At 41.3% G+C, this 22,192-nt stretch overlaps 1 protein-coding gene across 13 annotated transcripts in view; it reads left to right on the forward strand.

Annotated features, from left to right (window-relative positions):
- Positions 1–22,192, forward strand: part of LOC138761898 (contactin-associated protein-like 5) — a 1,131,905-nt gene that overhangs the window by 565,641 nt on the left and 544,072 nt on the right. For all 13 annotated transcript variants that reach the window (XM_069934835.1, XM_069934832.1, XM_069934834.1 and 10 more), the window contains 2 exons: positions 9,386–9,589; positions 11,288–11,472. In XM_069934835.1, coding sequence (XP_069790936.1) covers positions 9,386–9,589; positions 11,288–11,472 — 389 coding nt within the window. The remainder of the gene's footprint in view (positions 1–9,385; positions 9,590–11,287; positions 11,473–22,192) is intronic.

A 22,192-nucleotide genomic window follows, 5' to 3' on the forward strand; every position in this document is an offset into this window, starting at 1 on the left:
AGAAGATGGCCACGGGCACCAGGTCAATGGCAATGAGCCTGGCAGAGTGGTGCAAAAGAAAAGGAAAAGGATAAATACTGTAGTTATTGGGGACTCCATTGTCAAGGGTACAGACAGGAGGTTCTGTGAGCCAGATAAGTATACCTGCATGGTGTGCTGCCTCCCTGGTGCAAGGGTACGAGATATCACAAATTGGGTCCAAAGTATTCTGAGAGGAGAGGGAGAGCAGCCTGATGTCTTGGTACATGTGGGTACAAACGACATTGACAAGAAAAGGGAGGAGGTAATGAAAAGGGATTACAGTGAGCTGGGATGAAAGCTGAAAGACAAGAATCTCAGGATCTCAGGATGATGAAAAGAATGTAAGGATAAGGAAAATGAACATGTGGCTGAGGTGCTGGTGTACAAGGCAAGCATTTGGCTTCTTGGATCATTGAGATCTCTTTTGGGGAAGGCATGATCTTTACAAGAGGGACGGGTTGCACCTAAATCCAAAAGGTGTCAAGATTTTGGCCAGTATGTTTGGTTCAGCAGTGGGGCAAGGTTTAAACTAATTTGGCAGGGTTATGGGAACCAGAGTGATAGAGAAAAAGGTAGGGAAGATAAAGTAATGGCCAGGAAAAGTAAAATAGGAAAAGTAATGTTGGGAGGAGAAAGTAAAAAATCAGATGGTGCAGTGAGTTTTCGGGTCAATGATAGTGTTAAGAAAATTACAAAATAAATAGTGGGCAGAAAAATCAAAAGAAAAGGTTACAGAAGTCACTAGATATTAAAAGGACAAAGAGCATAAGGGCACTTTATCTGAATGCCCACAGTATTAGAAATCAGGTTCGTGAACTTGAGGCGCAAATCGGTACCCATGCCTATGATTTGGTAGCCATCACGGAAACATGGCTACTAGGTGACCCTAAATGGGAATTAAACTTTCAAGGGTATCAGGTGGTGCAAAGAGATAGGATGGTAAGGGAGGTGGAGTTGCACTCTTCATCAAAGATGAGCTCCAGGCAGTAGTGAGGAATGATGTAAGATCTAAAAAGCATAATGTTGAGTCCATTTGGGTAGAGATAAAGAATAACAAAGGGAAAAAATTATTGGTGGGTGTTATCTATCGCCCACCAAATAACAATAGTTTAGTGGCACAGGAAATAAATAGAGAGATAAGTGAGGCATGTAATAATGATACGGCAGTAGTCATGGGGGACTTCCACATAGATTGGGAAAATCAAGTTGGTCGTGGGAGTCTGGAAGAGGACTTCATAGAATGCATCCGCGATAGCTTTCTTGAGCAGCATGTTAAGGAACCAACAAGAGAAAATGCTCTCCTGGATCTAGTGTTGTGCAATGAGATAGGTTGAGTAAATGATGGTCAGAGACCATCTGGGAAATAGCGATCATAGGATGATTGAATTTCTCATTCAGATGGAAGGGGAAATAGTTAGATCTAAAAGTAATATATTATGCTTAAACAGGGGTGACTACCATAGGATGAGGGAGGAATTGGCAGAGTGGACTGGGAGCCCAGGCTAATTGATGAAACAGTTGAGGAACAGTGGATGATTTTCAAAGAAATATTTTGTAATGCTCAACAAAAATATATTCCGGTCAGGAAAAAGGCAGCAAGGGAGGGAAAAATCAACCGTGGTTAACAAAGGAAATAAAGGAGAGTATAAAATTGAAGGTGCAGGTGTACAAAGCTGCAAAGAGCAGAGGAAAGCTGGAAGATTTGGATAACTTTAAGAGACAACAAGGGGTTACAAAGCGGGTAATAAGAAATGGGAAAAAGTATTATGAAAGTAAATTGGCACAAAATATAAAAACAGAAAGCAAAAAAATTTATAAATATATAAAACGGAAGAGGGTGGCCAGAGTTAACATAGGACCCTTGGAGGATGAGAAAGGAAAACTGGTAGCAAAAAATGAGGAAATGGCCGAGGCATTAAACAAATATTTTGTGTCAGTCTTCATGGTGGAAGACATGTCCAGCATGCCCAAGTGCAGAGTTAAGGATGCGAATGTTGGGGAGGGCCTTGATAAAATAGTTGTTACAAAGGAAGTAGTGATAGAGAAACTAATGGGACTAAAGCCAGACAAATCACCTGGTCCTGATGATATGCATCCAAAGGTTCTGAAGGAAATGGCAGAAGATATAGTTGATGCATTGGTGGTCATATACCAAAATTCCTTGGATTCTGGGCAGGTCCCGGCTGACTGGAAGACAGCAAATGTCACGCCACTTTGTAAGAAGGGATGTAGGCAGGTCTGGAAATTATCGGCCAATTAGCTTGACGTCTGTAGTTGGAAAAATGTTGAAGCCATCATTAAAGATGAAATAGTGAAACTTTTGGAACGTAAGGGTTCAATCAGGCAGACACAGCATGGTTTTAGAAAGGGAAGATCTTGTTTGACAAACTTGTTGGGATTCTTAGATGATATGATGGGTGCGGTGGATAGAGGGGAGCTGGTTGATGTTGTGTATTTGGATTTCCAGAAAGCATTTGATAAGGGGCCGCACAAGAGACTTATCAGTAAGTTACAGGAAAATGGAGTCCGGGGAAGTATATTGGCCTGGATTGAAGATTGGTTGTCTGACAGGAGGCAGAGAGTCAGGATAAGTGGGAGTTTTTCAGGTTGGCAGAGAGTGGTAAGTGGGGTGCCACAGGGGTCAGTGTTAGGCCCACAACTGTTCATCATTTACATTGATGACTTGGAGGAGGGGACAAAATGTGGTGTAGCCAAGTTTGTGGATGACACCAAATTGAGTGGAAGAGCAAATTTTAATAAGGATGTGGAGAGTCTGCAGAGGGATATAGTTAAGCTGGATGAGTGGGCAAAGGTCTGGCAGATGGAGTACAACGTTAGTAAGTGTGAGGTTATCCACTTTGGCAAGAAAAATAAAAGAGCTGAATATTATTTAAAGGGTGAAAAACTACAGCATTCTGTTGTGCAGAGGGACTTGGGAGTGCTTGTGCATGAATCGCAAAAAGTTAGGTTGCAGGTGGAGCAGGTTATTAAAAAGACAAATGGAATGTTGACCTTCATCGCTAGAGGAATTGAATTCAGGAGTAGGGAAGTAATGTTGCAACTGTATAAGGTACTGGTGAGACCGCACCTGGAGTAGTGTCCAGTTCTGGTCTCCTTATTTGAGGAAATTTATACTGGCTTTGGAGAAGAGGAGGAGAGGAGGGAGGAAGGGGAAGGGGGAGGTGCACAGGCCAACGCAGTCGTTCTCAAAATGTTTATCCCACTTACATACCACCTATAGCATAGGTGCTCTGTGGTTAGTGAAAGGTGGTATTTGAGTGGGTAAAAAAAGGTTGAGAACCACTGGGCTATCAGGTATGAGGTGATGGATGGATGCAGGTTAAGTGATAAGGGAGAGATCAGAGGAGAAGGGGTAGCATTTTCATAAGATGAAAGAAGGGGGTTGGATGCTGGAAGAAAGAAGTCAGAAAATTAGAGAAAGAGAGAGACCAGGAGAGGAGCTTATGGAAATTGGATGTCCATTCTGATGCTCTCTGGTTGGAGACTGCCGAGATGGAATATAAATGATTTTTCCTCCAATTTGCGGATGGCCTCGACTTGGCAGTGCAAGACCATGGACAGACCAATCAGTGTGGAAATGGTGTGTGGAATTAAAATGGTCAGCCATTGAGAGGTCCTTACTGTTGCTGTTTGTGAGGAGGCAGGAGAGATTTAATTTTATTTGGCATTGTGTTTTGGAGCAGAAATTATGGACCAAGGGACCTGCTTGTACTCTGGTGGAGTTGGGTGAAAGAGAACAGTAAATTCTGTTCAATAACAAAAGGTCTATCCATAAGAGATGCATGTAGGAGAAGTTGAATAAATATTTGAAATTTCTCAAAAACTTAAAAAATGCAAATGATGGAAACCTGAGATGCACAGGCTGGAACCTGCTGATTATCGGAGCAATTACATTGTTGGTTGATCTGGATGGAATTTGGGTGATGCGAAAGGAGGGAGCAAAAGATGCTCTGACAAAATTAGTAGGTACTGGTGAAGATAGAAAAATGAGCCAAAGTGCCCAGAGACCATCAGTGGCTGAGTAAAAAACACAAAAAGCTGGAGAAGTTCAACAGGTCAAACAGTGTCCCTTATGTAGCAAAGGTAAAAATGCATAACTGTCATTTTGGGCTTGAGCCCTTCATCAAGGTATGAGAGAATGCTGGCAGGCATCCGACCAAAAAGGTAGGGGCGGAGGTGGCAAAGGCAGGAGATGATAGGTGGAAAGAGGAGGGAAGGGACAGCAGCGATAAGGGGGACGAGGGATGGCTGGGTGGGTAAGAGGGAAAGGAGGGGAGAACTGGAAAGACTGGATGGGGGAGTGGAAAGAAAAGGTGAGCAAGTTTAGCAGAAACCAGAGAAATCAATTTTAAAGCCATCTGGTTGGAGAGTGTCCAGATGGAAAATTCCTCCAATCTGTGGGTGGTCTGGATGGGATAGTACGTAAGGCCATGGACAGACATGTGAGCTTGGGAGTGTGACTCAGAATTGAAATTGTTGGCTACTGGGAGGTCGCTGCATTCTCCAGCATGTTGTGTTTTTACTTTATCCACAGTGTACAGATTTTCGTGATTTACATCAGTGGCTGAATTGTGATTGCTGTTTCGATGCTACACAAACAATTAAAAGGACACAGTTGTCTTCAGCACACAATAATTGTGTCGACATTTTATTTTTCATCTCCTTCCCAGAATCAAGATTAAAGATTCAATTTATTGTCATGTAATAAAGACAGTGCAATATAATACAAAATTTGTTTTCATCTTGTGTAAGGCCGACTGATTTGGTCATTGGCAGAAATTGCCTCTTACAGTCAGAGAAAGAGAATCCTCCCTCACCACACCCCCTGCCTTTCCCATTCGCTCTATGACACACAGCTAACTGCCACACTGCTTCTCTCCTCCTTTTGGAGTTTCTCTCCCACCCCACCCCCCACCCCCATTGACGTGATAATTGACACGCAAAATCATCGAGGACCCCTTCTGTCCTGCACACAGCATCTTTTAGCTGTTCCTATCAGGGAAGATATCATGGAATATCAGAGCTAGCACCACCAGGCTGAGGAACTGCTTCTTCCCACAGGCAGTGAGAATGTTGAACAACCAAAGGAACTCCTCATACTAACCATCTGAGACTCTAATATTCATGAAACAATACTTACTTATTTATTTGTACAGATGAAATACTTGTCCTGCATATGTATTGTTTGTCTGTTTGTCAGTTATGTCTGATTGTGTGTCTGCAATGTTTTTTGCACCGAGGTCCAGAAAACACTGTTTTGTTGGGTTGTACTTGTGCAAACAGATGACAATAAACTTGTCTTGATATGACTTCTGAGACCTGCGCATGCGCGCAAACTATCATGCTGTTCCAAATCCCTCTTCTGGCCTGTGGATGAATTTACATTCCTCAGATGTCACACGAATGCTTCCCTAGTGGCAACTGGCCATATTCAAGTATGAAGCCATATCGCTGAGGAACTAACACCATCAACATCATTTCCCCTGGCCCACTTAAACTAAACAGAACTAACTGCATGGAAGCGAGCCATTCAGCCCAACTTGTCCATGCTAGAGTTCACTCTCCACTCTAGTCTCCTCATCTGCCTCCTCCCCTCATCTTCCCTCATGAGAGACACGACTGCCTCCCATGCATGTGACCCAAGGATCCAAGTCTGCGGGAACAAATATTATTGGGGCTGATATTTGAGGGCTGGCAATCAAAGATCAATTTAGAAAGAGTTTTCTACTCTTTTCTCTCTCATGTGCTTATCCACTTCTTTCATATATTCTGGAGGTTGACACATCTTTTATTTTGACCTCCTGATCCAACTTGTGGATTTTAAGCTTTTCCTCAATTTCTGTCTTTTATTTACAATTTATGTTTTTCCCCCAAATCAAAAATGTTGCTATGCCCAATCTTAGTTAAAACTCCTCCATCACATCACACTGCAATTTTTTTCTCTCTCTGTTCTACAAAGGTGAGTCCTGGTCTCTTCAACTTTTTCTGATGAAGACAACCAATCCATTTCTACTTTTATTGAGATGATTGAGGAAATTACAGTCCTGACAAAAGTCTCTGATTGGCAGGCATCTTGAATGGAAACTTTCTTCCAAGTTATTGCAAGTATTAACCATAGGACACTACTACAGACAGAATGTTTTCATTCCTGAGGCCTTTTAAAATGACATTGCCAGTTTAGTGAATTATTGCTGATTTTTCGCTGTAAAATTGCATCCATTAGGAACTAGCAGAGACTGTCCAAATTAATTTTTCTAATGATTCTTGAGGGATATTCAAACCAATGGGCATTGAGTTTGAAGCCAGTTAACAGCAACAAAGAAAGTGCCACAGTAATCCAAGGAGCCTCCAAGTATCAAATTATATTTGATTACCTCAATTGTAAGTCTGTTTCCTTGGGCAGTGCAGAGAACATACTAATCTATGGTGTCATACAGCAGTGCAGCACTGGCTCTGTCCCTGAACTATAGGTTCTGATACCAATCAGATCTTGCAGCATTTAGATTAAGTGCAAGTGGATGAGAGACGATCTTGTGGAGGGCAGGGATGATCTTGGTTGTACTCTGAGATTCATCAAATCAAGTCAAGTTTATTGTCATCTGATTACACAAATCTTTCTTTGGCTTGGCTTCGCGGACGAAGATTTATGGAGGCGGTAAATGTCCATGTCAGCTGCAGGCTCGTTTGCGGCTGACAAGTCCGATGCGAGACAGGCAGACACGGTTGCAGCGGTTGCAGGGGAAAATTGGTTGGTTGGGGTTGGGTGTTGGGTTTTTCCTCCTTTGCCTTTTGTCTGTGAGGTGGGCTCTGCGGTCTTCTTCAAAGGAGGTTGCTGCCTGCCGAACTGTGAGGCGCCAAGATGCACGGTTTGAGGCGATATCAGCCCACTGGCGGTGGTCAATGGGGCAGGCATCAAGAGATTTCTTTAGGCAGTCCTTGTACCTTTTCTTTGGTGCACCTCTGTCACGGTGGCCAGTAGCATTCTCCGGTCCCCAAATGCAAAACATGCAGAAATACAACCAGACATAACTCTCATAAAGATAAACAATACATATGCAGGACAAGTATTCATATATGCAAATAAATAAGTATTGTTTCATGAATATGATCGTCTCGGATGGTTACTGTGAGCAGTACCTTTGGTCATTCAACATTCTGACTGTCTGTTTAATGAAAGTGTTCCTCAGCCTGGTGGTGCTGGCTCTGTCACTTCTGTATCTCTTTCCCGAAGGGAGACATTAGCCCACTAATTTTTGAAGCCTTATTTCTTTACTGATACTGATTTCCTTATTTGCCTCCCTGTTTTTATACACTTGGTTATTTAACATATTGCATGGTTATGATGTCCTCCCTTAGTAGACATATCTGCTTAATTGTTCTGTTGTGTTTTTTGTCCCCAATTATATTCTGACTGTAGAGAATCCACTTAAATTTACACTAATCTTACTTCGCATATTTATGAAAGATTTCAGGATAATTTACTTTTAGTTCCCTGAAGCTCAGTCTTTTATTCATTCCTCTAACAATCAATCTTTTGGTCTTCCTTTGCTGAATTCTAAATTCTGTGTCAATCTATGGAATTGAACTTGATCCTAGAATCATTCAAGAGCTGAGATTGATGTCAACTGCGCAATGACCGACATTTAATCTACAGGCAACTTGAAGAAGCCAGAGCTGAGTGATTTTCCAATCAGCTTTGCCTGTGTCAGGTCCTGTTAGATTCTTCATGTCTTCCTAGAATTTCCTTCACTGCAACAGATAGAATACAGAGAGCCACATAATATTTCATCAACCTCGACTGTGTCAGGAAGTACCATAGAACACTACAGTTCACAAAGAGGCCCTTGACCCTTATAGTCTGTACCAAACTAATTTTTCTGCCAAGTCTCATTGACCTGCACCCAGTCCATAGCCTTCCCATGTATTTGTCCAAATTTTTCTTAAATGTCAAAATTGAGCCTGCAATTACCAATTCATTTGGCAGCTTGTTTCACACTCCCACCGCTCTCCGTGTGAAGAAGTTCCCCCTAATATGTCCCGTAAACTTTTCCCCTTTCACCCTTCGGCAACGTCCTCTTGTTTTTAATCTCACCTAACCTCAGTGGAAAAGCAGTGCCAACTTGCCGGTGGCAGCTAAAACTGAAGATGCAAGAATCTAAAGCCAAACAAAATCGGCTGGAGGAGCTCAGTGGGTCGATCAATACCAGTGCGAGGGGAAGAAAAATGAATGGACAATGTTTCCAGGTGGAACTTTTCATCAGGACTGAGGAAAATTAGTACAGAGGTGGTGTAAAGAGGGGAGGGTGGTAGGGGTCAGACAGGGGACCAACAGGGGATTGATGAGCTAGACAGAGGTGCAACATGATAGAACTGTAATATTCTATCTCTGCCTGGTAGGCCAATCCTATGGGGGCTGCTGCCTTACCCTTCCCACTCTGCCTCTTCAGTCTGCTCCTGTACTAACTTTCCTCAGCCCCAATGTGAGTTCCAGTTGCAAACGCCCCATTTTCATGATGTATAGGACATACAAAATCATTGAGGACCCCTTGCATCCTGCACACAGCATCTTTCACCTGCTCCTGTCAGAAAGAGATACAGGAGATTCAGAGCCAGCACTGCCAGGCTGAGGAACAGCTTCTTCCCACGGGCAGTGTGAATGCTGAACGACTAAAGGAACTGCTCACACTTACCATATATACTGTAGGTCAGCACCACATCATGTGCTGAAATGCCTTAACTGTAATGATCTATGTTTATAACTGAATATGCAAATTAAAAAGGAAAGTGGACCACTGCTAAACCATTCATTTTCTTAAGCCAGCTGGACCATTGAGTAAAATCAAGGCTAATTTGGTTCAGACCCCCACTCTCCTTCACATCTCCTTTACATTGATTCCCCTCATAAAAAAAGATTTCCACAGGTTATTTTTTGAGCAATTTTGACATCCAGTTATTGATATTTATTGCCCTTCCATCTTCACCCTTGAGATAGCCCTTTGAGAGAAAAAATTCTTTTCTCTGCCCCACTGAAAAAAGATGACCGCTCATGCCCCTTATTTGAAGAAACATCCTCTGAGTCGTCCCCTCAAAACCTTGTGTTGTTCATTAAGTTCTTCCATTGTTCTGAACTCCAAAATGTAGGGCTAAACTGCAAAACCGTTCTTTGTCTGTTAGCCTCGACATGGCCATGATCAGTGTAGGTCATCCCTGTTCTTCAGGTAGGTATCATGGCTCCTGTATTTTAATGGCTCAGAAAACCTTTTGGAAATTTGACTTCTAATTTCATTCCTGTAGTTTGTGGGGCTTATATCTGAGGGGTCACAGTTTCAGTTTGCTTTCACAGAATCAGATGTTGCTGACTTCAATGGGAAGAGTTCCATCTTCTACAGATTCAACCAAAAAAGCATTACCACAGTGAAGGATGCCATCTCCCTGAAATTTAAGACGATGAGGAGTGACGGCATGGTTCTGCATGGTGAGGGGCACCAGGGTGACTATATCACACTGGAGCTGAAGAAAAGCAAGCTCTCACTGGAGATCAACTTAGGTATGGGATCTAGTACAATGCACAAAAGGGCTGGAGAAACTCAGCAGGTCATGCAGCATCCACAGGAAGCAAAAGGCAGCCGACGTTTTGGGCCTGAGCCCTTCAACCATTTGTTTGCCAAGTAATAACACAATACTGGAGAAACTCAGTAGGACAAACAGTGTACTTTGTATAGCAAAGATAAAGATACATAACCAACATTTTGGGCTTGAGCCCTTCAATTTGATTTGGTTTACTTCAATGTCTTATTCCTGTTCGCTCAAGTATGGAACCTTGTTCATTTCTCTCTTAAAGAAAATACAGGAGGGAACTTAGCAGATTATATAATGTTATGAAACTCTATTGAAGAATTATTGACTTAAAAAAAACTCTGTTCGTCTCTCCACGGATGCTGCCCAACCTACTGAGTTTTCCAGGATTTTATCTCAGATTTACAGTGTCTGCAAAGGGTTTTTCAACTTTCATACAATGTAGCAACTGTAATTGCTCCATTTGCCTATGATCAATTAAAGGCAAGTGATAATGAGCAAAGAATGAGACATTGGGGGAGTTAGGAAAACAGACAGCATGGAGAGAATTGGGCAGTCAATTGTTTGGGACAGACCCTATTTGCAGACACAGGAGATAATTTCTCATTTATGGGACTAGCTCTGAGGCAACTTAGCTGACATGGATGGTGATTCGAGATGATCCAGAGAAATTAATTCAAATCCCAGCTGGGAAATTCGATTTCAATTACAGGTAGAGAACAGTAATCGTGAAATTACTGACGTGTGAAAAATATTATCTGGTTTACTCATATCCTTTGAAGAGGAAATAGTCAATTCTTATCTGGTCTGGCACTTGTATGAGAGTTTTTCTGATGCCAAAACAAGCCAGTGCCTTGAAGGGAAATTAGAAGTGGGCAATAAAACTGATCATAATAAACAGACAAAAATAGAGATAAGATGTTGTTACCATTTTTCTCTGCACCTTCACATAGAATGCCATAGGTGCTCTGTGGTTAGTAAGAAGTTATAAGGTGTTATGTGAGTAGAATAAACAAGGCCAAGGACCATTGGTATATGCAGTCCAAAATTGGTGAAAATCTGAAATTCACACAGTCGGGGTCCCGAGGGTGCTAGATTATTGGCATTAAAACTATACTCACCGAGTTAAACCTGTTATAGTCCTGTGAACAAAATTTTGGGCCAAAATAATGTCACTGACTCATTAAGGGAGATAGCAAGAGGAAGAATATTATGAGAGGAGATTTTATTGTTTATACACAAATACATGTGCAGATGTAAAATTCTCACTAGTTTCAACCAAACAAGTATGTAAGATACATCAACAACCCATAATATAAATTAAATTATCATATAACGTCAAGGCATAAAAATAGATAACTATAAAATGAAAGATAAATAATTATTCACAATTGCAGTTAGTGCAAGATTTAAAAAAAACAAATACTGGGTATAATATCCTACAAAGCAGAGTCTTCACAATTAACCGTACTTGTCTTTCCTTTTCAAAATATTTTATTGATTTTGATAAAGGACATACAAACAAAAAGGGTACAATTCAATAAGGTAGTATGGACAGTTACATAAAATGCTTGTCTTTTCAATATGTTTGCAGTATCGCAGTGGATTGCTATTTGCGGTAGTTATCTGCAAAGCACAATATGATTTGCCTGCTTCCTTGCTTTTAAAGGTGACAGAACCCTACAGGCTGGTAGTGAACATACTTCTATCAGATTGGGCAGTCTCCTCGATGACCAACACTGGCATTATGTTGCAGTCGAACGCAATAAGAAGCAAGTGAACTTTACTGTGGACGCAGACACACAGCAAATTCAGACAAAGGGAGAGTTTGATTTCCTGGACCTTGATTATGAGGTAAACATCTTCTCATGAAAGTCAATGCCATCAATAAAAAATGTGAAGAGAAAATAATGTAAGACTACATAATAGATTGCTTGACCCTTGTCACGTTTTTGCGAGGATTAAAGATGAGATGAAAGGCACAATAGATGCAGTAGAAAACTTGTGCTCGTTGTTATAAAGCCAAAGAAAGAAATATGGGACTTTGAAGGGAAGAGAAAGATCATCAGTCACAAGCTAGCCTATTGCTTCTTAATGGGCGAACAATGTCTTTACTGTTTCTCAACATATATTTCAAAGTCTCGCTCTCTCTAGAAGACCATCTAATTGTCTCTTGAACTGTCTGTTTCGATTACTTTAATGGCCTTCTGCAGTAAACCCTATAGGTTTATTACTCATTGTGTGAAAAGTTCCATTTGACATCTTGTTTGATTCCTTAGGGCCAATTATGTGAAGCATTGCTGCCTCAGTTGGAGATATTGTAGCTCAGGGAATTGAGCCTTGTTGATATCTAAGGCCCTAATGTAGACCATGGTCTCATTGCTACTTGCAGGAGCCTATTGTGTATAAATTTGCTGTCCCATTTCTTTCATTACAATAGTGACTGCTTTTCAAAAATACTTGACGCATTGTATTTTTGTGTACTTGATACAGTTAGTGCAACACTGTTACAGCGCCAGCGACCCAGATTCAAATTTGGCGCTGTCTGTAATGAGTTTGTATGTTCTCCCCGTGTATGCATGTGTTTCGTCAGGGTCCTTCAGTTTCCTCCCACTCTTCAAATTGTATGGGTGTTGTAAGTTAATTGGTTTAAATTGGGCGGCATAGGCTCATGGGCTGAATGACCTGTATGTCCAAAAAATGAACAGCAAATGCAAGAAAATTGAAATGAAAATAGAAAATGTCAGAAAATCAAAAATCTACAACCACATTTACTTATTTAGTCTCACCTTCTTCGAGATAGTCCTAGTGTTCCATCCATCTCTTCCCTATTTTTCTGTTTCAACTCAATGACCCTCCATCAGATCTGCTGAGACTATCTGGCAATTTCTGTCTTTGTTTTGAAAATACTTGTGTGTCTATGAAACACAATGGGATATTCTGAAATTGAGAAAAGCATCAAAAACACTATACCTTTGAATCCAAGTGTTTTTACTAGGCTGGAAGCAAGATAACTCAATATCTTCTCCAATATATCTGAAACAGATACCTTTGCTATGATGGCCCATCAAATGTTCCATAGAACAAAGAATATTACAGAAAAATAATGGTCCTTCAGCCCACGATGTTGGCCGACCTACTCTACATCAATGTCAACCTTCCCTCCTTCACAGCCCTGAACCCTCCATTTTCTTACATCCACATCCCAATAGTATCAGCCTCCACCACCATCCCTGGCAATACATTCCAGCCATCCATTAATGGATGTCCTCTGGTATTGGCCATTTCTGCCCTGGGGAAAAGGCGCTGACAGTCGACACCTCTCATAATCTTAGACACCTCCACACAATCACCTTTGTCATCACAAAAAAACAATTGAATCACTTTGAAATTGGCTCCAAAGGCACAAGAAAATACTGAACTCGACTCGAAATGTTAACCATCTCTTTGCTTCGCTAAATGCTGCTTTGACCCATTATTCTCTTCCAACAATTTGATTTTTTTTCCAAATAAATATCCTGATGTTTTTTTGTCAATTTAAAGTAATTTAGCAGCCATCACTAGGACTTGAGTTATAAGGAGAGATGGGATCAACTGAGTTCATTGTCCTGGAGCACAACAGATGTGGGATGATCTGAGAAAGGGTTACAAAATTATGAAGGGGATTGGAGGGGGGATAGTAGGAACCATCTTCCCATGGGTGGCGGTGTCTCGGCAAGAGGGCATAGGTGTAAGCTGAGGGGTAGGTGGTTCAGAAAGGAATCTGAGAGGGATTTTCTTTTCACATAGGAAGTGGTTAAAACCTGGAATGTACTACAATATATGGTGAAGGCAGGTAATTTCACTGCATTTGAGAAGCATCGAGGCCAGTGGTTTTCAAACTTTTTCTTTCCACTCACATACCACTTTAAATAATCCTATGCCACAGGTGCTCTATGATTAGTAAGGGATTGCATAAGGTGCTATGTGGGTGGAAAGAAAAAAATTCAAAAGCACTATTTTAATCGTCCATAATTGACTCGTTATGTGGATGGTTTCAAAACCCCAAAGGAAAAGGGCCAATGACAATTTTTCTCAAACAAAATATTTCAGTAACAATTGGGTCTTGAGCAGTGGTCCTCAACCTTTTTTTTTCCCACTTACATACCACCTTAAGTACTCCCTTACTAATCACAGAGCATCTATGGCACAGGGAGTACTTAAGGTGGTGTGTGAGTGGAAAGAAAAAGTTTGAAAACCACTGATCGAGACAAAAGTGAGGCATATAAAATTATGGTCTGAATGCAGGCAAATAGAATTAGGTACAGTACATAGAAGTGTTGATGAATCTCAACAGCTCATGTGGCATTTATAGGAAGGAAAAGGCAGTTGTTAGTATGGATAGGATACAGATTTGCTAAGAGTGCATGGAAAAGGGTCCGAGTCATGGTTCATCCCCAGCAGCAACGTGACAGAGGGCTTTCTGATTTACAGGTTGTTTCTGGGGACACATGTAGAGACAGACATCCAGACCTGCTGGAAGACCATTAATTCAGTGAATGATGCACTTTGATCTGCCCAAAACTTGTTGGTCTTTCAGCACCCATACTCTGGGACTTCGTGCTAAGGGACACACTTAGGCTCGGCACAGCCAATGTGAGGGTACAGTGGGGAAGGACCACAGTGTAGAGTCCATATGTTACTGGGCTTTGAAGGGCTGAGACAGAGACAAAGCCCCTCAAACAACGGGGGGGGGGGGGGGGGGGAGGTGTGGGGGGGGGAGTAATGACAAAGTGCTACAAAGTGCTAAATAGAGAACAAATATAAAAATTTTCATGACACTCAGAATATGAAGACTTTGAACAGTTTCTTTTTTGAAAAATAATTTATTGTATATAAAGTTAATTTTTGGAAATAAAAAATTATTTTTGGCAGAGATAGGTACTTGATGGCTGGCTAAGAAAGTATGGGCTGGAAGCTTCTATTTCTGGGTCTTTAACTTCAAGACCATAACTCAAATGAACAAACAATAACATGAGAGGTGTTCAGAAACACGGGAAATCTTGTTTAATCTTTCTAACTCTAGCTCTCCTGGTTCTGCACTGCAATTGGGTGGGTTCCTTAAAAGTCTAATTTTCCTTCCCAGAATCAATTGATCAAATGGTAAATTGTCATTGTCTTTTCCCAAGGTAGCAGAATCTGATAATAAAGTGGAAAGACAAAAGATTTAAAAGTGAACTGAGGGACATCTTTTTCATGCAGATGGTGGTGAATCTGTGGAATTTGTTGCCACAGGCCAAGTTATTGGATGTATTTGATGGAGAGATTGATAGGTTCTTGAATAGCCAGGGCATCAAAGGTTATAGGGAAAAGGCCAGGGAGTGGGGCTGAATCGTGGGACAGACTTGATGGGCTGAATAGCCTATTTTTGTTCCTGTCTAAGGGTTTAAGGCACGGTTGCCGTAGCGATTAGCGCAATGCTTTTACAGTGCCAGGAATAGGGACTGTAGCAGGGTTCAAATCCTGCGCTGTCTGTAAGGAGTTTGTACGTTCTCCTCGTGTGCATGAGTTTTCTCCAGGGGCTCTGGTTTCTTCCCACCATTCAAAACGTACTGGGGCTGTAGGTTAATAGGATACTTGGACTTGCGGACTGAAATGTCTAAATTTTTTTAAAAAATTTAAAATTAAGGTGGCTATATGGAACAAACATCCAGAGAAAGTGGTATTCTTTCTTTCTTTGGCTTGGCTTCGCGGACGAAGATTTATGGAGGCGGTAAAAAGTCCACGTCAGCTGCAGGCTCGTTTGTGGCTGACAAGTCCGATGCGGGACAGGCAGACACGATTGCAGCGGTTGCAGGGGAAAATTGGTTGGTTGGGGTTGGGTGTTGGGTGTTGGGTTTTTCCTCCTTTGCCTTTTGTCAGTGAGGTGGGCTCTGCGGTCTTCTTCAAAGGAGGTTGCTGCCCGCCAAACTGTGAGGCGCCAAGATGCACGGTTTGAGGCGTTATCAGCCCACTGGCGGTGGTCAATGTGGCAGGCACCAAGAGATTTCTTTAGGCAGTCCTTGTACCTTTTCTTTGGTGCACTTAAAATCATTTAGACTGATACATTGATAGGAAAGGTTTAGAGCAGACCTTCCCAACCTTTTTTTGGCTATGGCCCCCATAGCCCCATAGGACTCTGCTCAATATTTTTCAGGATTCTATGTAATGTCATGTAGGTACTCTGACAATAAATCTGAAATCTAAATTCTGAATGTTTATGGGCCTATTTCCCTGTGAAGTAATCATGAAAATCTGTAGAAACTATGGTTGAAGTAAAAACACAAAATGCTGGAGAAACTCAGCAGGTCAAACAGTGTCCTTTATGTAACAAATGTAAAAATACATAATTTACGTTTTGTCCTTGACCCTCTCATCAAGATATGGAAGAATGTCGGCAGGTGTCAGACATTATTACCTTTGCCACACAAAAAAACACTGATCAGCTGAGTCTCTCCGGAATTTTGTGTTTTTACCCATTACCTGTGTAGGTGTCAAGTTTTGGTTTCCTCTGTGCGCTGTGCCCCTCCCCCTCCTGAGGAACCTAGGGTCCCTTTTGAGAACGGCTACATCAGAGGGATATGGGCTGAAGATAGACAAATGAGTGTTACTTGATCAGCACAGACAAGTTGGACTGATGAGTGTATTTCTGTGCTGTACCTCCATGAGACCATGACCCAAAATCCCCTAGAAAGTGTGGGTTTAGATTAGGACATATGTGATTTGAATGATGGATTGATGGAGGAGCTTTTTCCATCTCGAAGATAACTGATGGGGTAAGTGGGGTAGGGTGGTGGAGGCACAAACTCTCACAACATTTAAGAGGTACTCAGACAAGCTCATGAAATGCCAAGGCATAATAGAAAGCTATGAATCAAATCCTGGTAAATGGATTAGCATGGATGTTTCCTTGATGGTGGGCTTGTTCCCAAACTGGGACACTCTTCCAGGACTAAAGTTACCTGTGCAGCTGCAGCAATCAAGAATTCAGAAGATCACATAGCATCCATTGGATGTAAAGTATAACTGACATTACAGATCTTAACCCCTCCATCTGCAAATTTTACTGTTTAAGAGTTTCAGTGCATCTGTACCTATGTGTGTGACAAAGGGTGGCACAGTTAACATAGCAGTTAGCGCAACACTGTTACAGCACCAACGACTGCGGTTCGAACCCAGCACTCTCTGTAAGGAATTTGAACGTCCTAACCATGTCTTCATAGGTTTCCTCCAAGCAATTTGGTTTCCTTCCACACTTCAAAACGGAGTACATGTCTAAATTTTAAATTTGAATTTAAATTTAAAAATCTTTACTTTCATCATTATCACCAAAGAACTTATTTCAGTGTTCTATCACTCTATGGTCTTGTTCACACAGCTGAGAAGGGGTCGCTTCAAACAGCTTCCACACGGGTCTCATCTGTGCATGAAAGGCCTGCTTTCATTGTAGTCTTAGCCAAGTCCATAAATACTTCTGGAGAATCTGATTCAGGATAAAGGTTAACCTTCAGGTTGAGTCAGGGGGTGAAAAAGGTGAATGGAGTGTTGGCTTTCATATCTAGAGGAATAGGATAGAAGAAGGATGTGATGTTAAGGCTTTGTAAGGTACTGGTGACGTTCATTTGGAATATGGGTTAGAGTTTTGGGATCCTAATTTAAGAAAGGATGTTCTGGCATTGAAGATTTGAAAGAATAATTCCTGGAATGAAGCGATTAGCATGCGAGGAATGTTTGCCGGCTCTCGGACTGCTTTCTTTGAAAAGGAGAAGAAACAATAAAACTGAAAAAAATAATAGAATGTGTTATTGAATTCAAAAGAGACAATAAGTACAGAAGATAGATAGATTATAAATATTTAGAGTTATCTTTGTGCCAATAAAATTACTTTCCAATTGTGCAGACAATCCTTTTGTTGTGTCAGAGCAGTCTATAATTAGTGTAAAAAGGGAAGGTTTGAGATCCTGATAGCTGCTGTTCGGAGACTTTTCTTCAACCTAGTGGTGTTGGGCTTCAGGCTTCCCCACGTCTGCCCAAACGTAGCAGTGAAAAAAGGCTGTGATCAGGCTGATGGTGGGGGTCCTTTATGATTTCGGCTCCCTTCTTGAGGCAGCACCTCATATAAACTTCTTCAATGCATGGAAGTCCAAGCCTATAATGGACCTGGCTATGTTAGTTATCTACGGGAGCCTTTCTCATTCCTGGCAGTCAAATACCCAAACTTGGCTGTGAGGCAACCAGTCTGTATACTTTCCATGGTGCACCTATAAAAGTATGAGTATTCACCGACATTCCAAATCTGCTCAAAGTTTGTTTAAAAAAAATAGACACTGGTATCAAAACAGAGAACTCAGTAACCGTGAGAAAGAGCTCAATCCCAAAACATTGTTAATATTTCTTTATCTCCTACAGAAGCTGCGAGACTGGCTGAGCTCCTCCAGCATGTCTGTGTTTTCACTACCATCATCGTGTCTGAAGACTTTTGTGTTTTACTCCTTAATTTGACCATAGTCTATGTGCTGGCTCCAGGAGAGGTCTTGAGTAAAGGACTCCCAGAAACTTGAGGTTCTGTATCTCTCCACCTCCATCCCAACAGTGTGAACAGGCTTCTCCTTCTTAAAATCAACAATAAGGTCTTTGGCTTTGCTGATATTGAAAGCAAGATCAGTTTCAATTAGTCAGCTAATAAGGTGGTATCATCTGCAAATTTATAGCTTGAATTGGAGCTGAACTTGGCTACCCGGACATAACTGTACAGCAAACAGAGCAGCAGACATAGCATGCAGTTGTGGAGCATCTGTGAAGAGGAGGTGATGTGGCCAATTCACATTGATTGGGGTCTGCTGATGAGGAAGTCATGGATCCACTTGCAAAGTGATGAACAGAGTCTCAACTCCCTTAGATTTGTATGAGGTTTTGGAGGCATGGTGAATAGTGGACAATGAGGAAGGCTTTCAAAGCTTCGAGCAGGATCTGAACCAGCTGGGGAAATGGGCAGTAAAGTGGCAGATGGAATTTAATGTGGACAAATGTGAGGGTGTTACACTTTGGGAGGATGTATCAGGGCAAGAAGAACACACTAAATGGTAGGGAATTGTAGAGAGCAGCCGAACAGGTTGATCTGGGATTAATAATACAAAATTTCTTGAAAATGTTATCACAGAGCGATAGGGCCATAATGAAAGCTTTTGGCATGTTGGCCTTCATAAATCAAAGTATTGAATGTAAGAATTGAACCAAAGAACACTACTGCACAGAAATCAGCTCTTTGGATAGGTACAGTAAAACTTATGTTATCCAGAATTCAAGCAAGCGGCAGCCTCAAGCAACTGGCAAAAAAAAAAAATTGCTGAAAATAAATAGGTGAAAAATATGGACATTTAAGATTGGTGCGCCTCGCAGTCAATTCAACTGGAAAATTTAGTTGCCCAGTATCTACCAATCCCCAGATGTGCCAGATCAAAGAGGTTTTACTGTACATGGTTGTGGGACTATGGTTTGGGTGTAGGTCATTTGGACTAGGCAGAATAAATAGGACTAGACAAGTCAAAGGTCCTGTTTCTGTGCTGTAGTGTTCTATGATTATGAGTTTTGCTGTTACATTGGTGTTGAATGCTGACCTCAAACATCAAATAAAGGCTCTGTATTTCCCATGAAAATTTTAAATAGTGTTATAAGATCAAACCAGCAACCACAAAGAAGGCATATCACACAGGGGTAAAGATGAACAATTACTTTATTAACAAAAATTCACCTTCAAACTTTAATTCAAACCCCCCCCCCCTTTTATAACAATGCCCACTGGTTATTATGCAAATCTCTATAACAGTATAAAACTAATAAATTCCCCAACCTAAACATAACATATGTAATTAAAGTCTAAGTTATACTTCCAACCAGCCCATAGAAAAACTTAGACACAAAACAAAATCAAAACACACAAGACTCACAAAACTTCAATCTCAACCGAAACAAAGATCAGAAACAAAATTGTTTGTTTGGTAAACTGAAGCCAAAAGATCTTTGAGAGAGAGAGAGAGCACAAAATTCAAAGTTGTCTTCTTGTGTTGCTTGCAGAGAGAGGAACCACTGGCTTGGTCCGGATCCTCTGGCTGTCTTTGGAATGTTCATCCCTTTTTGAATTCCCAACATTCTAAACTGTCCTCCAGACTATGACTCCTGCTCTGGTCCTTCTTTCACCACAACAGTGGTGGTTTATTGTCCAAGTACAGAAATTTTTAGATCATTTTCTGCACATGCTCAGTCTGTCTCCCACTCTCTCACCAGTCCACCTTCACCTTGGCTCTCTAAGGCAAACTGTCACTTTTTAACATAAACCCACACAACACATAGGCCAATACACAACACAGAATTCTGTAACAATAGGAATGATATCCTACCTAATCTCTTTCAGTCTCACATGAGCAAAAGAGTCACAGACACTAAAGACTGCAGATGCTTGAATCCGGACCAATAAACAACATGCTGAAGGAATTCAGTGGGTCAGCCAGCATCTGTGGAGAGAAATAGAGAGTTGCCATTTGGGGTCAAGACCATCATCAAGATTAGGTACATTGACTCTCCATTTCCCTCCACAAATCATCCTGACCTACTGAATTTCTCCAACAATACAAAAAAAATGTTACTTTGCCTTGCAGACCACTAATAGTGGGAGGTTGTTGTCCATAAAATATCTGGCACATTTCCAGGTTCATTGATTAAAAGTTACATTCAGATATTCGAAGTGGGATGCCAAAGGCTTGAAATAAATGAAAGACTTTATTGTTGCATTGTGATAAATGTATACCAACATGGCAGTTAAAAATTTATTGCAACTGTATGATGCACCATATCTGAACTCATAATTTCTATTCATCTTGTTCACACAGCCTTCAACCTTAGTGTTTCCCAACCCAGCACTGTCTGTTTCTAACTCTTACCTAAAATTTCAGATTTCAGATTTATTATCAGAGTACATACATGACATCACATACAACCCTGAGATTCCTTTTTTTTCTGTGAGCATGGCAGAATTACTACTAATTGGTAGTGCAAAAAATAAACTGTACACAGCATAAACATCTAAACAAATAAAAGAACTGTAAACAAATGCAAACAAATTGACTGTGCAATACAAAGAGAACAAAGAAAATCAATAAAATGCACAAGAGTCTTTAAATGAGTCTCTGATTGAGTTTGCTATTGAGGAGTCTGTTCCTAAACCTGGTGGTGAGAGTCTTGTGGCACCTGTACCTCTTTCCTGATGGCAACAGTGAGAAAAGATCATGTGTAGGGTGATGTGGGTCTTTGATGATTGCTGTTCCCCTCCAATGCATTCTCTGTAGATGTATACCATAATGGGGAAGATTTTGCCTGTGATGTCCTGTGCTATGTCCACTATCTTTTGGAGGCTCAGGGGTATGGGTGTTCCCATATCAGACCATGATCAGTCAGTACACTTTCCACCACAACTCTGTAGAAATTTGCCAGGGTTTCCGGTGTCATACCAAACCTCCGCAAACTCCTGAGGAAGTAGAGGTGGTGACGTGCTTTCTTCACGATGCCATTGGTGTGTGTGTCCAGTAAAGATCCTGTGAGATAGTGACTCCTAAGAACCTAAATATGCTCACCCTTTCCATCTCTGATTGCCCAATGATCACTGGATTGTCTACCTCTGGTTTTCCTTTCCTGAAGTCACCAATCATTTTCTTATTTTTGCTGACATCTCTCTCTCTCACACACACACACACACACACACACACACACACACACACACACACACACACACACACACACACACACACACACACACACCATCTCTTCCCTTTTCCCTCTGTCTCCTTTCACAGAGCCAAAATCAATTCTCACCTCTCCTCTTCTCATTAACATCTCTTTTTTTTTAAATTTAGACACACAGCATGGTAACAAGGCATTTTGGCCCACGAGCCCGTACTGTCCAATTAAACCCAATGAACCTACAATCACCAGTATGCTTTATTTGAATGGTGGGAGAAAGCCGGAGACCCCAGAAGAAACCCACGCAGATGCAGAGAGAATGTAGAAACTTTTGACAAACACTGCACCATTCAAAATCCGGTCCCAATTACTGGTGCTGTAACAGTGTTGCACCAACCACTATGCCAACATGCCATGCAACCTTTCATCGGTCTGGATTCCTCACCCTGCTCTTTTTCAGTTTTTATTATGAAACCTTCCTGTATTTTGCTTATTCCTTGAAGAAGGGCTCAGGCCCAAAATATTGGTAAGATGTCAGGTCTATGGACTCTGCGAGACTGGCTGAGTTCCTCATGCATTTCTATGCGTTTTTACTACAATCACAGTGTCTGCAGGTTTTCATGTTTCACTCCTTAATTTGACCAATTTTCTTTATTAATTTTATACAATCCATTAATACGTGAAGCAGGCAGCAAAGAATGTTCATTTCTCTCTGGTTGCCTCTTTTCCTCTCTCAAACTGCAACAGCAGCATGGATCTTATCCCTATAATTTTTTTGGTCTCTTGACACTGAAGACTGAAGTTTATGTATGTGTACATGTTT

This window comes from Narcine bancroftii, chromosome 4, assembly GCF_036971445.1.
Source record: "Narcine bancroftii isolate sNarBan1 chromosome 4, sNarBan1.hap1, whole genome shotgun sequence".
Taxonomy (NCBI): Eukaryota; Metazoa; Chordata; class Chondrichthyes; order Torpediniformes; family Narcinidae; genus Narcine; species Narcine bancroftii.